This window comes from Elephantulus edwardii, unplaced genomic scaffold (genome assembly GCF_000299155.1).
Source record: "Elephantulus edwardii isolate Elephantulus edwardi_28Jun2011 unplaced genomic scaffold, EleEdw1.0 scaffold00086, whole genome shotgun sequence".
NCBI classification, from domain to species: domain Eukaryota; kingdom Metazoa; phylum Chordata; class Mammalia; order Macroscelidea; family Macroscelididae; genus Elephantulus; species Elephantulus edwardii.
The window spans coordinates 9,963,885-9,980,626 of NW_006399836.1; the positions used below are offsets into that span (position 1 = coordinate 9,963,885).

Here is a 16,742-nt window from a genome sequence, read left to right on the forward strand (position 1 = left end):
AATCTTCACGGGAGAAGACTGCCCATTTTTCTCCTGGGCCCTGCTGATCTCTCGGTTAGCAGCCCATTAGCTTACAGGTCTAAGAAAAGCCTCCCAGGTATCCAAAATGATGGTCTTACTCCCACTGCCTTGCAAGTGCCAATTGTTAAATTCTTAATTACCAGCTGTCTGTTAAACAGCCATTGTTCAACACTATAATTATGTAGTGTTAAAGAAAACAAAGAGAATCCAAGAGTCAGGCTTCACACCAGCCTAGAGCTCCAGCGATGACAGTAAACAAAGGTAGCTGGGGACACGTGGGCCCCGAAGTCCAGTCCCAAAACACATGCACCCCGTGTCTCCTGGACCGGACGTCTCCCGCTGCGTGCAGAGTGGCGCTTCTGGTCTACCTCACAGGGCTGCTGCAGAAACTTAGGTTAATTCCCCTTGACAGGATCAGCAAAATGTCAGTGGAGCAGGCCCTCAATGCCAGTTCTGTTTCCTTTTCAGAAGTTCTTTGCCAGTTTTTTCTCCAGGCCCCTGGGTTAATCCGGCCTGCACCTCCCTGACTTCTCTGTCCAGTTTTATGAGCGCCCCCTCCCTCTCGTGTGGCGCCAGTCACCCCCACTCCCACCCACCGCTCCCCACCCTGTTCCACGAGGAGTGAGCATACCACCCTGCAGTCCCGGGTCAACAGATCCCCCGGGCGAACTGGGGTGCGCGCCCTCCCTCCAGGTCTGCAGCCCTATCCTCTGCTTAGGCCCACCGGCCTCCCCAGAGCCGGATCACTGAGCCGCGTACCCCAAAGAGCGACCTCCCCCTAAAGCAAGCGCGCGCACGCGCAGCCGCCGCGGTTACCGGGCTCGCAGGCTTCCGGCTCCCCGGCTCGGCCATGGCCCCGCAGCTGGGCGCCCCCTCCCCGCACCCTCAGCTGTCAACCCTCCCTTCACCAACCTGCGGCCAGAGGGAGGAGACTGGGGCACAGCCCACCGCCGCGGCCACTCGGCGCTGCCGCTGCCCGCGCCTTCCACCGGCTGGGCCCGGGGGACCGGCGCGCCGCGCAGCCGGGCCATGCACCGTGCCTGCGCCCCTCGGAGCTCCCTGGGAGCCCCCCGGAAGCCGGAGAGGCGCCGGTCGCCGAGGGGAGGCCGAGGCGCGGGAGGCTGGGCGGTGGGAGGCGCGGGGCGGGGGCGAGCGTGCGCAGTTCCCCCTGTGCCGGCTGCGCAGTGGTGCCGGCCGGCCGGGGAGCTGCGGGCTCCGGGTTTGAAAGGGCCAACTTCTCCGGCGGCGGGGCGGGCGCCAGCGCGGAGGCGAGGCGAGTGAGTGCGGCGGCGGGGCGGCGGCCAGACACCTGTGGCCCCAGGGGAAAGTTCTGGCGGGGAGAGCGGGGCGGAGTGGCGCGGTGGCCCGGGAACCCCTGGCCCAACTGGGACACAGGGCGGCGAGCTGGGGCTGGACGCGCACACTCTGAGGGCTGGCGAGCGCACGCTTGTTGGAGGCTTCCAGGAGGGTTTGCAGAGAGACGCAAGCTACGGATGGGGTGCATTGGGGGAATCCTTCACCTTTACTCCTATACGCCCACCCTCTGCTCTCTCAGGAAAAGAGATCCACAGGCCAAGATGCCCTCCCCTCCCACCTGGGCATCTTCTCTTTTCTTGGCAGGATTCAGACAGCCACTATTGCAGTTTCTAGGGAACAGAACCCCAAAGTAGAACCAGCTCTGTAAGCAAATTAGAACCCTAAGCAGCTCGTGCACCACCCTTCAGCTGCAGCCCCCTGGTCTGGTTAGAGGGGCGGAGATGGTCTTCCCTGGGGAGCCTGCTTGCTTCTCCCGCTGCTTGCATAGTGCTCCCTTGTTGCTATAAACATGACACCCCAAGGGGAGCGGGGTGGGGAGAACAGGGCCAGCTCCTCCTCCAGGCCCCACCCCAAAGTACACACTACCCTCTTCACGCCCCTCTCTTCTTCCTCACTCCCCACTAGCCAGCTGACACTCCTCTGAGATCATGGCTCAGCAGATGCTTTACCGCGCTCTGGTCTCCACCAAGTGGCTGGCGGAATCCATCCGGGCGGGCAAGCTGGGGCCGGGCTTGCGGGTGCTTGATGCGTCGTGGTACTCCCCGGGTACCCGAGATGCCCGCAAGGAGTACATGGAGCGCCATGTACCTGGCGCCTCTTTCTTTGATATTGAGGAGTGCCGGGACAAGTCTTCACCTTACGAGATGATGCTGCCCAGCGAGGCGCACTTTGCCAACTATGTGGGCCACCTGGGCATCAGCAACAGCACGCATGTGGTGGTGTATGATGGCGACCAGCTGGGCAGCTTCTATGCGCCCAGGGTCTGGTGGATGTTCCGTGTGTTTGGCCACCGCACCGTGTCGGTGCTCAACGGGGGCTTCCGGAACTGGCTGAAGGAGGGCCACCCGGTGACATCTGAGCCCTCAAACCCAGAGCCAGCCACCTTCAAAGCCACCCTGGACCCTTCCCTGCTCAAGACCTACGAGCAGATGATGGAGAACCTCAAATCAAAGAGGTTCCAGATGGTGGATTCAAGGGCCGAGGGGCGCTACCTGGGCACTGAGCCAGAGCCAGATACAAAAGGTAGGTGTCCTGGTGGTGGGTGGTCCGTGGGGAGCATCACCAACACAAGGAGCTGGTGGATGGGTAGGAAGGATGACTAGGATGCTCCCCACATGTGGGTCTCAGTCTTTTCATCTGTAAAATGAGAGAGCAGAGCCCAACTCAGGGCTTTTTCAGCCCTGATGTATGAGGGTCTACAAGTGATCCCATTGACCCATGCCAATAAATGACACAGAGTGTGTGTAGGGTGACATTGGCAGAGGCAACAGGTGATGTCCTAGATGGTACCAAAGGGCATCACACCTATGACCCAATCCAGACATCACCATCCAAAGGTCGCCTGAGGACACACCCACCTTCTCAGGGCAACACTACTCCGGGAACACCTTTTAGACTCCAACTGCGGAACCCCTTCCCTCCACCCAGCCCACTTGGGCCCCTGATGGGGGTTTTCAAAGGCTGCTGAGTTGAGCAACGTAGCCCCTGTGCAGGGCGGTAGCAGCTGGCATTGCATGCTAAGCGCTGGCGCTCCATCTTCTCATCCAATGAGGTGTGTTACCCCCTTTGTGAGGGGGAGATAACTGAGGGGTTGATGTAATGTGTAGGAACCTAAGTTGCTTGTTCAATAGCAACAGAACTAGGATCTGAACTGAGCACCTGCCATTGCCAAGTCTCAATGCTTGTACTCTAAACCAGGATGGGACACCACCTCTGCTCCATCACAGTCTCCATGAATGGAGGGAATCTCCTCCACTGGACACCCCCAGGCTCTCAGCCTGTGGATGAAGGGAGGCAGGGAGAGGCCTGAGGGAGAGAAGGGCATCAGGAGAGGTGAAGCAGACCTGAACGTGTGGATTAAGGGGGGTACAGAGGTTCTGCTGTCCTAGACCAGGACCCCTCTCCTGGCCATCACTCCTGCGAGGTGCTCTGCAGCCCTGCTTGAACCCCTCCCCAGATGATCTCTCTGTTCAGCCTGAGGCCACCGGCTGGCCCTGAGCTGCTGTGACAAATGCCCTCTTCCCTCCAGAACTCGGGGAGCTAATTTCTGTGCAACATTTTGCCTAGTTTGTTAAAAAATCTTTCTTCCTTTTTGTGCTTGTGAGAGAGAGAAGAATGTAGAAGCCATTTCTAGTGTTCTGAAAGCAGAAAGGCCTAAAAGGTCACCTCAAGACGCAGAGGGGAGACTGAGGCACAGGGAGGAAGAGGCGGTTAAGGCCTCTGGGCCTGGCCCTCCCTGGCCCTCTCTGTTTGTTTGGTTTTGCCCTCGCCCCCTGCTTGTCTTATCCGGCTCTTAATCCCTGACTACCTAGATTTCAAGATCCCACTGTTCATTTGACACTTTCCAGGATGTCAGCAATGCCCACTTGGCCTGGGTTCAAGACGTATTCCTTTCAACAAAGATTCAAAAGAGAATCCTTTGCCTGGAAGCTGCCACCGCAGGCAGACATGGTTGAATTGGTGCTCTAATTGCTTCCCCAACTGTCTGGAAGCAGACTGAAAAATGAGTGAAAGGGAGGTTTTCAGATGGGCAGGCTCAGCCTTTGTACTCCCATTTCTCAGATGAGGAAACTGAGGTTCAGAGAGGGGAAGGAGCCTGCTGTGGATGGTGCTGTAAAAGACCTGGGTCAGAAGCCCCTCTCTCCTCTCTGGGGCCATCCTCCCACCTCATCCACGTCCCTCTGGGGCACTGGAGAGCATGAAGTCTAATTTTAGCTCAGCCTCTCCTTGTGTGAAATCTAATTCTTATCTTCCTTATTAGAAATGAGAAGACAGTGTTCAGCCCTGCCCACCTTCCTCCCTGGTCTGTATTTGTTCAACCACAGCAGTGGTTGGGGGAAAAAAAACCCACCTCCTTGATCTGTGCCAAGGATCAAGTGTCAAGAACTCTGGAAAGACAGTGGGTAGCGCTCTCCCCTCCCTCAGTCTAAGAGCTAGGCCACCTTTTGTGGGTCCGTGTTCACTGCTCCCAGCTGAGGGAGGGCTGGGGCTTGGGGCATCCCTTGTGGATTTAGCATGAGGAAACCCACAGGAGAGGGTAGGTGGGCCCAGGCCTTGGTCTAGAACTTGCATAAGCAACTTCCTGTGGTCTCAGTTTCCTGTCTCTAAATACCCTTAGTCCTCTTTGCAAGGGGCATACTGTTAGATAGAAAGAACACTGAGGGCAAGAGAGAGGAAAGAAGCTGCTCCCAAGAAACGAACAGGAGTTTATTGGGAGTTCTGAGAGGGACTGCACGTGGAGATCAAAACTATGCACAGGAAGCTGGGGTGGTTTCTTTTATAGGGGTTTTAAGGAGGACTAGGGAAGATGGTATTTTGCTCGGAATTAGGGACTGTGAATTAACCTGGGCTTGGGCTTTTGTGATTCGGCCCAGGGCCTTCTCAGGATCTATGGTCTGCTCTGGGCTTTGGTCTGGCCTCTATCTGGTCGCCTTCGACATAAGGTTGCTTCAAGGAGTGATGAGGCCTTGGAGCCGTGGCAACCTTCTTGACCTTCTCGCCCCTACACCTGGGTTGACATCCTGCTTGGTGTCTGCATGGGAGTTTATGTTTGGTTGTTCATATCAAGGTGGATGGTTTGCACACACCAGCGGAAGAAATGCCTGGTGAGCGGCTTCTGTGATGATTACGGCCCAGAGAGCCCCATGGAGCAGTTCTCTCTGTCAATACTGAGAGTCCCTAGTTCAGAACTGCCTGGTTTGTTTTGGTGCCACTTAGGGATGGCTGCGGGTGAGCCCCTTTGCCTCTGAACTGAACCTTCAAGGAGAGCCTATCTGGAGGAAGAGTCTCTGCAAAGTCAGCCCCATTTCCTTTAGGTGCTCTTTTCTTTTCCCCGTCCTCCAAGCCAGCGGTTGAAACCCACCAACTGTTCCCTCCAACAAAAGCTAAGACAAAGCCCTCCCAATAAGATTTAGTCTCAGAACCCCAAGGGGACATTGACAGTGCAGGAGATTGGATTAGGGTTGGGGAGGGAGAAGTGAGGATATTGAAGAAGGATATTGTCCCTTGTTGTTTTGTACCATGGAGTGAGGACGACTCACAGCTGACTGACCGTAATGGGTTTGGGGAGCAGTAAATCACAGGGTTCTCTGGTGGCCTAGTGGTAAGAAATCACTCTGCAATCTCAGATATACACAGTTCGAATCTGCCAGCTACTCCGTGGGAGGAGCCTGGGCAGTTTCCTCAAGTGTGATTAACTGCTTCTGAAAACCCGCTGGAGGGTCAGCAATGGGTCGGTTCCAACTTGATGCTACTCAGCAACAGTGAGTCACACAGGAGGAGACTGCCCGTCTTTCTCTCACGGAGCAGCGGGTGGGTTTTGAACGGACCACCATTTGGAGGCTGCGCAGTGAAGCTTTTATTTGCAGAATCCTTGACAGCAAAGCCAGGTCAGAATCACTCCCACGCTGCAGATTAGGGAGATCAAGAAGAAACTTCTGGTTCTACAGAATGGCCAAGACTTGCCTCAAGGGGGTCAGCAGGCTTCAAAGGCAGCAGTTTGCCAAGGCTGGTGCTGTGGGTGGACTGAGCCAGTATAAGTAGGTCACTTGGGAAAGGGTCACTCTTCTGCCCCCCCCCCCCTTGAGTTCCCTGCGCTGCCTGTGACCCTCCCTTTCCTGGGCTGGGGGCAGGGCAGGAGAGCACTGGGGTGGGAGGAAAGCAAACCAAGAGCCAGTAGGCTTTTCTTGGCCTTGAAAGGCTGCATCTCCCGCTGGCTGATAGAGCGCTCCACCTTAATAAAGCCAGAGCATAAAATTCAGATCTGAGGGGCACAAGAGCATGAGAGATGGTCTAGTCCATTTTCCTGTTTTAGTTCCCTTTTCTCTAAAGGTCCTGGGGGCAACAAGACACAGGCTTTGTGACTGGACCGAACTGAATGACAGAATTTACCACCCCTTGCTAAAAGTGACCTGGGACAAATTACCACCTCCAACCTCTATTAGCATTAGGAGGCTAATCTCTCAGCTTTGTGACTAAAAGAGATAGTTCTTGAAAGAACCTGTGGCCAAGCTTCCTCTCAGTGCCAGAGGTTAGAACTGCGGGAGCCCCAGTGGAGGAGGGAAAGTCCTGGTTGGCTTGAGAGGCTGGATTTAGGAGCCGAGGAGGAAGCCTGCATCTTCCAGTGTGCTTCCTCTTGCTGACCCTTCTCCAAGGTTCCCTGGTCCAGCTTCATCCTGTCCTGCTGCTGTGGGGTAGTTAGCTCTCTCTCATTTGGATTCCTCAGACCTGCCCTGAGCCCTACCCGGGCACTGAGCCAGAGTCCCAGGGAGGAAAACGGGGACAGTCCCACCTCCTAAGGCTGACTCTGTGGGGGAGGCTGCAGTCAAGAGAGGCCCTCCAACTGTGCTTGCATCGTAATTGGGATGTAAATAGAAGAGGCACATTTATATAATCAGAAGAAAACAATGAAACTGTAGTAAGGGGGTGGAGAGAGAAAGAAAACCACATTCAGAATGCCAAACACTCCGAGCTTTTAAATCCAGCGCCCTGCCCCAGGGCTGGAAATGCTGTCACCTCCAATCCCTTGGCCAGGAACCCTCTTGAAGCTCACAGATCACTGGTTTCTCCTTTGATAGGGTCAGTGCACTTTGGATTCAAGTTTCCGGATACAAAGATGAAACTGTGACAGGAAGGAATTGCTGTAATTTTATAAATTGGGACATTTGTTCTAGGAGAAGAACTCTCAACTTGTTTGAGAGACTTTTGGAAACCTCTCAGGGGAGAGAGGAGGCTGGGATCTTGTTGATATTTCTGTGCACCAAAAATGTGCTGGAGAGTCGGTTCTGGGTCAATTTGGGCTCCCTGCCACAAACAGCTAGGTCCTTCTACTGATAGTGCCGCTTCCTGGCGGCCTGTGGTGCACACGGAGTTATCCCCTCACCTTGCTTACAGGGCCACGCAGGTCTCAGGTGCAGGACTGCCTGGCTGGCACTGCTGCTTGGGGCTCGCCCCTTCTGCTTCTCCCTCCCACTCTCTCCTGGCCCAGGTTCATCCAGGTGGTGAGGATGTGAGGAGGAAAGTGGGAAAACTCAACAAACTTTGAATGTAAGGCTTCTTCTGAGCAGCCAGAGTGCTCCTTGGAGACAAAGAACGTGAAGGTTTGTCTTGCATACTTTGGGCGTATTGCTTGGCGTGGTTAATCCTTGAAGAGGGACATCATGCTTGGGAAGGTGGAGAGGTGGCAAAGGAGAGGAAGACGCTCACCCAGGTGGGTTGACACAGTAACTGTGGCAATGGGCTCAAGTGTGTCAGGAAGTGTGCGGATGGCACGGACTAGGACAGATTTCAAATCAATCCGCTCTTCTACGAGTCGTACTAGATGGAGAAGGATTGACAAGTCTCCTCCTGTGTGAATAACTGATTCTGAAAACCCAATGAAGGGTCAGCTATGTGTTGTTTCTGACTCGATGGTACACAACAACAACAATATACAATAAGACTTATAAAGAAAAGTACAAACCAAAATAAAAAACTGAACCGACTGCCATGAGTCTATTTGCACTGATGGCTGCCTCGTTCTCCCAAGGAGTTGGCAGTGGATTAGAACAGCCAGACCTTTCATTAGCAGACCAACAAGTAAGCCACCAGGTCTTGAAGGCCACATACTGGGTCTTGAGTAGAAAAAAGGAGAGAGAAAGAAAGAAGATCAGTGTCTGTCTTACTTGAACATGATTGGTTGAACCCTGCCCTTCCTCTTTTACTGAGATCAGCAGGCATCTATCTGGTCACTGGAAGGTTTCTGTTCCCTCACATGCCATATCTTTGGAAATGAAAACCCAATAAAGAAATGCTTTACAATTTTAGGTGAGAGAGAAATCCAGGTCAGGGCTGTTTGGTTTTATGAGTAAGGAAATTCCAAAATCAAGGCAAGATGCTTGCTATCAATTAGTCTCTCTTTGGCAAAGAGAAACAGATAAAAAACATGGTTCCAGCCTCTTGGTGGAATCCCTGGGATGTGCAGACGGTGAATTCGCTTGACTGTGTCCTATATGTGCCATCGCATCAGGACCGACCCATAGCTGACCTTCCAGTGGGTTTTTGGAGGCAGTTAATCTCACAGGAGGAGATCACCCACCCTTCTGTGGAGGAGCTGGTGGATGGATTTGAACTGTGTGCCTTTGGATTTCTTAACCACTAGGTTTCTAGAGCTCCAGTAGGAGGGACTGTATTTTTAAGGCAGAAAAAAAATATAGTAGTTAAAATTGTTGTTGCTGTTATGTGCCGTTCAGTCATTTGTGACTCATGGTAACCTTGTATACAACAGATCTGAACCCTGCTCTATCCTGAGCCAATCTTACTGTCTCTGTGACACACCCGCCCCTGTTACTGCAGTCACTGAATCAATCCATCTCGTCCAGGGTCTTCCTCTCTTGCACTGTCCCTCCACCTTTCCAAGCATAATGTCCATCCCCAAGGATTGCTGCCTCCTGACAACATGCCCAAATAATGTGAGACAGAGCTTCAAAACCCTTCCCTCAAAGGAGGAGCTTGCTTTAACCCTCTCCAGGACAGACCTGTTAGTTCTCCTGGTGGTCCATGGTGTGTTTAATACTCTCCTCCAGCACCACAACTCAAAGCCATTGATTCTTCTCCTATCATCCTTAGTCACTGTCCAGCTAGCTCTCTGATGCATAGCAGGCAATTGTGAGGACCATAGCTTGAATCAGGTGTCCTTTAGTCTCTAGATTGACATCATTGCTCCTTAGCACTCTGGAGAGGTCCCTGACAGCAGATTTTTCCCAAGCAATTTGTCTTTTGATTTCCTGACTGCTGGTGCCAAGAGTGTTGATTGTGGAACCAAGTAAGATGAAATTGTTAACAGTTTAAATCTCTTTTCATGATATTTTTTATTAGATAGATAGATAGATAGATAGATAGATAGATAGATAGATAGATAGATACACACACACATATGAAAAGGAGGGTGTGAAACTGGAGAGTTTGTGATCAGAGCAATTTCTGACTGAGTCCAAAGGTCGATATGACCTCAGCAGTATGTACAATACAGGAAAAGTAATTAAGGCATTACCTTTCTATGAATTGTGAAAAAGTGTTTAATCACATGAATTATTTACAGAAGTTGCTTTTGATACACAATGACAACTGGTCAGGATGGTCTTTAGTGATAGACAAGATCCTAGCTGAGATGGCATCTGGGGGTTTAAGCAAAAGATGAGAACTTCAGTAAAGGCTTTACTAATACAAGAGAAAGTCTGCTATCAGGGACTGCTCCAGAGTGCTGATGAGCAAAGTTGTCAGTCTAGAGACTAAGGTGCACTTGATTCAGGCCATGGTCTTTGCAGTTACTGGCTATGCATCAGAGAGCTAGACAGTGACTAAGTTATGACAGAAGAAGACTTTATGCCTTTGAGTTATGGTGTAGGAAAAGGGTACTGAACATACCATGGGCCTCCAAGAAAACAAAGTGGTCTGTTGTGGAGAGGGTGAAACCAAGTTGCTCTCTGGAGGCTAGGATTTTGAAGCTCCATCTCGCATACTTTGGACACTTTGCCAGGAGGGACTAGTCCTTGGAGAAGGACATCATGCTTGAAACGGTTGGAGGGACAGCGCAGGAGAGAAAGACCCTGGATGAGACGGATTGACACTGGAACTGGGGTAATGAGGGCAAGTGTGTAGGAGACAATGAGACTGGCTCCGGATGGAGCTGTTGTGCAAAGGGTCGCCACAGGAGCCTCAGGTGACTCGAGGGCACATAACAACAGCAAGAACAATGACACAATAGATTCTGGAGAAGATATTTCCTTCTTCCAGAAAAGTATCAACTGGGCGAGAAGGGTGTGGAGTGGCCTCTACGTTCATGGAAACTGCCCTTATGTGAAAAGCCTCTGCTGTTCTAGGGAAGTAAGGCCTAGGAAAGTTACTAAGTCTTTAATCTTATTTAATAAAACTTCCTGAGAAGGGAGTTGGCATGACCTTGAGTGTTTCTACAACGTTCTGGTTGCTCTGGCAATTAGAAAGCTCCATGAGAAGCACGAGAGGGTTCTAATGGCATCTAGACTCACGCCAAGGTTCAAAATGCTGTCAGCTGGCTGGTGCTGCAAATCACACACTTGCTGTGCTTTAAACTCCAAAGTGGATGCTAACTAAAATGTTCATGGTTCACGGTAACCCAGAGAGGATGCAGAAGAAAGGCCTGGTAATCATTTAAAAAAAATCAGCCATTGAAAACCCTGTAGAACACAGTCCCACCACCATGCCACCCACAGAGTCATTATGGGTGAAAATCTGTTGGGTGGCCCCTGGGATCCCCTCTCAGCGCCAAGGAGTGGGGTGATTGAGGATGAGAAGAGTGGCTGGAGACGTGGGCAGGGCTGGACCAAGGCCAGGCCCTGTGGGCAGCTCCAGCCCTGGCTGTCACCTGCTTCCCTCGCTGTGTTTTCTTTGACTGGCTTTGCCAGAAGGGCTGCACTGGGAGTGATGAAGGTTCTGGAAGAGACACTGGAGCCAGCCTAGACTCCCTCAGCCCAGCATCCTAAAGCGCCAGGCAGGGTCTGAAGGGACCACATGGTCCCAGTTCTCAGTCTTCACTTGTAGGTAGTGATGTGGTGGGAATAACAGTGTCTACAGGTTGGTGTTAGAACAACTCCAACCTTGGAAACATAACGCAGTATATCTGCTCTATCCTATAGGGTCTCTGCGAATTGGCATTGACTTTGGTTTGTGAGTTGCCCAATGGAAGTTTCCCCTGTAGGCAAAAGGAGCTCTGATGGCCTAGGCTTTAGCAAGTCACCCTGCTAAGGCTGAGCATCTCCCAAGGTTCAAATCCACCAGTGACTCCTTGGGAGAAAGGTGGACAGTCTTCTGCTAATTATCCCACATTGCCATCAAGTCAGAACTGACGCACAGTGGACCCTTCAGTAGGTTTTTGGAGGCTGTATATTACCTGGGAGGAGATTGCCCATCTTTCTCCCTCAGAGCAGTGGGTGGATTTGAACACCTTGTCTTTGGGTTGGCAGTGCAACTCCCTACCCACTTGGCCACCAGAGCTCTCTCTTAAGGTTTCCAGCAAGTAACCCATGAAAAGCACTGCCTGCTGTAGCAAACAGATGCTGCCCTGGATGCGCTCACCAGGTTGTGCTAAGAAATTTGGAGGACAGCTATCTGGCCAACTGACTGGAAAAGATATGAATTTATTCCAATTCCAAAAAAAAAGGGTGACCCTACAGAGTGTGGAAATTATTGAACAATATCACTAATATCATATGCAAGCAAGATCCTGCTGAAGATTTTCCAAAGATGTACAGACTGGGTTTAGAAGAGGCTGTGACACGAGGGATACCATAGCCAGCGTCAGATGGTTCTTGGCCAGAAGCGGAGAGTACCAGAGGAATGTCTGTCTGTCTTTCATTGACTGTGTGAAGGCATTAGACTGTGTGGACCACAGCAAATTGAGGAAAATGGGAATCCCAGAACACCTGATTGTGCTCATGCAAAACCTATACTTGGACCAGGAAGCAGTAGTGAGAACCGAGTAGGGAAAAAACACTGCATGGTTCAGGATCAGGAAAGGTGTGTGTCAGGGATGTGTCCTGTCTCCATACCTCTTCAGTCTATTATGAGAGATCATTCAGAAGGCTGGACTTTATCAGAAGGAATGTGGCATCATCAGCAACCTACATTATGCAGATGACACAACCCTGCTTGCTGAAACTGAAGATGATCTGAGGTGTTTGCTACAGAACGTCAAGGACTGCAGCTTTTAATATGGATTGAGGCTCAACATCAAGAAGACAAAGATTCTCACCACTGGGCCAACCTTGTAGTTTCATTATAGAGAAAGGATTGAGACTGTTAACAACTTCAGTTTCTTGTCTCCACAATCAACACTCTTGGCAAAAAAAGTCAGGAAATCAAAAGACAAATTGTATTGTCAAAATCTGCTGTCAGGGACTGCTCTACAGGACTGAAGAGCAACGAAGTCAGTCTGGAGTCTAAGGTGTGCCTGATTCAGGGGATTTTCTTTGCAGTTACTTGCTATGCATCAGAGAGCATCCAGTGACTAAGGATGATAGAAGAATCGATGCCTTTGAGTTGTGGTACTGGAGAAGAATATTGAACATACCATGTATTAACTGGAGAACAAACTAGTCAGTCCTGGAGAGGGTGAAACCAAACTGCTCACTGGAGGCAAGGATTTTGAAGCTCTGTCTCACATACTTTGGACACATGGCCTAGAGGGACCATTCTTTGGAGAGGGACATAAAGCTTGGAAGGGTGGAGGGACAGTGTAGGAGAGAAAGACCCAGCATGAGATGAATTGACTCAGTGACTGGAGAAATGAGATTAGGGTGTTGGAGCTGATGAGACTGGCTCAAGATAACCGGGCACCGTTCAGAGCTTTTGAACACAGGGTCACTATGAGTCGCAGGTGACAGGACGGCACAACAAAACAGCAGTAACTGCAACAAACGTGAAAAAAAGGTCACAAAACCCCCACGTAATTCGGACATCTAATAACCCTATTCCTACTCCAAATAACCCTACTCCTACTACTAGTGAGCTCTGGCGGCCTCGTGGTAAGCAGTTGTGCTGCCAACACAAAGGCACATGGTTCAAATCCACCAGCTGCTCTGAGAGAAAAATGGGCAGTCTCCTCCCATGTGATTTATCACCTCTGAGAACCCACTGGTGGGTGAGCTATGGATAGATTCCCACTGGGCAGCATACAACAGTTACAACATAGCCAACACAGAGCTGCCCGTAACAACATAGCCAACGCAGAGCTGCCCATCACGACACAGCCAATGCAGAGCTGCCCCTCGGTTCCCGAGGCTGTGATATTTGTGGAAGTAGGTGGCCACCTCTTTTCTCCCACAGAACAGCTGGGAGGTTTGCACCGTTGACCTTGACGTAGGCTGGCAGCTGAGCTGTTAAGCACTGTGTCCCCGGCACTCCTCCCTGTGGGGAAACTGAGACTCAAAGAGGCAATGTAACTGGCTTAAGACCACCTGCTGCTAAGTGGCTGTCTGGGACCAGGGAGCTCTAGAGGCCTAATGGTAAGAAGCTGTGCTGCAATCCCAAAGGAACCCGGTTCAAATCCACCAGCTTCTCTGTGGGAGAAAGATGGGCATCCTCCTATCTTGTGGTTCACTTCCTCGGATCGGCTATGGGTTGGTTCCAACTCAGTGTCACACAACAACCAGCAGAGGTCACCTGTTCAGAAGTCACCTGTTCTTTCCACGATTATGTGCTTACCTGAGGACCACCTTTTAACTCTGTGGAGCGTTAGGTAAGTAAGTTTACCAGGGATTTGCTTGGATACTCAAACAGCTCTTGTTGTTGTTGTGTACCACTGAGTTGGAACTGACCCATAGCTGACTCTCCAGCATGTTTTCAGAGGCAGTTAATCGCTCTGGGGGAGACTGCCCATCCTCCTCCCATGGAGCAGCTGGTGGATTCGAACCAAGTGCCTTTGGTATTGCAATGCACATTCTTACCACTGGGCTACCAGAGCTACCTATTAATGATGTGACTATCTGGTTAACCATATAATCTGTCTTCCCTGAAGCACCGTAACCCCGCCCGGGGCCGTCTCTCTCCCTCCCTCCCTCTCTCTTTCTCCTCTCTATCTCTCTCCTGTGTTCCCAGCAACATCGTGACACATGACATATAGCCATCAGCCATCTAATTCACTCTTCTCAACTCATTGAGCTAGGAACACACCACTGAGCCCATTTCACAGCTGAAGAAACCGAGACTGAGAGAAGTGAGACCATTTGCCCCCAGGTAAACAACTAACAAATGGTGGAGCTGAGACTCATGTCCCTGTCGCCCATAGCAAGTATAACTTTGGACATTCCTGCTTTAAGATGGATTTGGGAGGCAGGCAGGTGTCTGTAGCATCCAAAGTGGTCAGGAATATTGAGCTTTGAGCAGGACACTGAGGTGATTGTTATTTGCAAAGCACTCTGCCCTTCAAGGCAGCTCTGATGGTTGTGGTAAGAAGCTGAACTGCAATCTCAAAGGTGCCTGGTTCAAATCCACCAGCTGCTCTGTGAGAGAAGGATGGATAGTATCCTCCTGTGTGATTTTCAGGCTCTGAAAACCTCCTGGAGGGTCACCTATGGATCAGTTTTGACTTAATGGCACACAACAACACCAACTTCAAGACAGATTTGGGAAGTCATCAGGTGTCTGTAGCATTGAATGTGGACAGGGCTGGGAACATGTTGAGTTCTGAGCAGGAAAGAACTGATTTTTTGGCAAAGTATTCAATGAGTTCTTGTGGCTTAGAAGTAAGTAAGATGCTGCACTGCAATCCCAAAGGCACACAGTTCAAATCCACCAGCAGCTCCACAGGAGAAGGATGGGCAGTCTCCTCCCTTGCTATTTATAGCCTCTGAAAATCTGCTGAGGGTCAGCTATGAGTCGGTTCTGATTTGATAGCACACAAAGCTGTCCTTAAAGCCACTTTGACTGCAGCCTCTAAGCGCCACTCAGCCCTTCCCAGGCCGCCCCTAACCCTGTCCTGTCTCCTCTGTCTTCTGCCTCAGATCTGGGCTCCGGTCACATCCGTGGCTGCCTCAACATGCCGTTCATGGACTTCCTGACAGAGGAAGGCTTTGAGAAGAGCCCCGAGGAGCTCCGGGCCATGTTCAAGGCCAAGAAAGTGGACCTCACACAGCCCCTCATCGCCACCTGCCGGAAGGGTGTCACCGCCTGCCACATCGCCCTGGCCGCCTACCTCTGTGGCAAGGCCGATGTGGCCATCTACGATGGCTCCTGGTCAGAGTGGTTCCGCCGGGCGCCCGCCGAGACCCGGGTGTCCCAGCGCCGGAGTGAGAAGGCCTGAGCAGCCCCCTTCTGCTCGCCCTCCCTCCTGCCTTCACTCTGGTGACTTTAGTGACCCCACCATGACCTGCAGCTAGTTTATACCTCTCTGGTGAAGGAGAAAAAGGAGTTTTAAAAATAGCTGTGTAAACCCCTCCCTTTCCCCAACAACACTGGAAATAAAGTCTGCATATTCTGGGAATCTGTGTGGCCTGAATGTTGCTGAAGTCCATCCTTGCCCCATACTTCTATCTCCTTCCAGATCCTTTGGCTCTGCCAAGGACAGGAACCCCATGGAGACCTCTAGCAGGGCCCCACAAAAGACACCCCTTTCCACTTAAGGGAGATGCCTGTGTCCCGCATCAGGTGGCCTTCCCCTGCAAGGCATGCTGGGATCCTAGAGGGCAAGCTAGGACGGGGGACTGGAAGGCTGACAGAGACAATGCCAGGGCCTGCCAGGGTGTTGACCCCACCTGCCACAGGCCACATGTGCGAGGGACTAGAGGGCCACTGGCCTTACAGGTGGCTGTCCACAGAGCTCCAACACACCAGAAGGTTCTAGGTCCCCTCCTGCTTTGGGTGCCCTTCCCAGCTCAGAACAAGCCCCTATATGGAGCCTCAAGGGAGGACTTGGGAGCAGCTTCTGCCCTGAGAGAAAGGGCTTTGGGGCCCTGGTGCTGTGAATTACAAAGACAGAGTGAAGGAAGAGTCCACTGCATAGGACTTCGTGGTTGTCCATAAACAGACCTTCTCAACCCCTTTCTTGGGCAGTTTCCTCCTGTAAAGATTTGTATCCAATGGAAACTCATTGGAGGGTTACCACGAGTTGATTGGACTCAATGGTGGTGGGCTTCGGTTTTTCTGGTTTGTCCTGTGGATGTGATCACATTTGGGGGAAGGGTTTTCTTTCATGAAGTCATAGGACTACAGTTGTTGTTATTGTTGTGTACCGTTGAGTCAGTGAGATTGGCACAGGATAGAGCAGGGTTTAGGGCTGTTGTACATAGTGCCGCCAAGAGTCACAGGTGACTAGACAGCACATAACAACAACTGTGGGTGAGCTCTGGTGGCCTAGTGGCAAGAAGCTGCACTACAGTCCCAAAGGTGGTGGTTCGAATCCACCAGATGCTCTGCTGGAGAAGGAGGGGCAATCTCCTCCTGTACCAGTCAGATCTGATTTGACAGTATACACACACACACACACACACACACACACACACACACACACACACACACAATTTCCTAAAAAACAAAACAACAACTGTCAAGTTGGAACCAACTCATAGCTGACCCTCCAGTGGGTTTTCAGAGGCAGTAAATCACTCAGGAGATTTCCCTTCTTTCTCCCACATCTTTCTTGAACTGAGGCAAGCAGAGCTCCTTATTAGTGTAGG

The 16,742-nt window shown here is 51.4% G+C and overlaps 1 protein-coding gene across 1 annotated transcript; it reads left to right on the top strand.

The window, feature by feature from the left end:
• Nucleotides 1-1,985: 1,985 nt before the first annotated feature.
• On the top strand, nt 1,986-15,370 carry TST (thiosulfate sulfurtransferase (rhodanese)). The gene is made up of 2 exons (XM_006890154.1): nt 1,986-2,580; nt 15,072-15,370. The coding sequence occupies exons 1-2, from the start codon at nt 1,986-1,988 to the stop codon at nt 15,368-15,370; spliced, it is 894 nt and encodes a 297-aa protein (XP_006890216.1).
• Nucleotides 15,371-16,742: the final 1,372 nt, after the last annotated feature.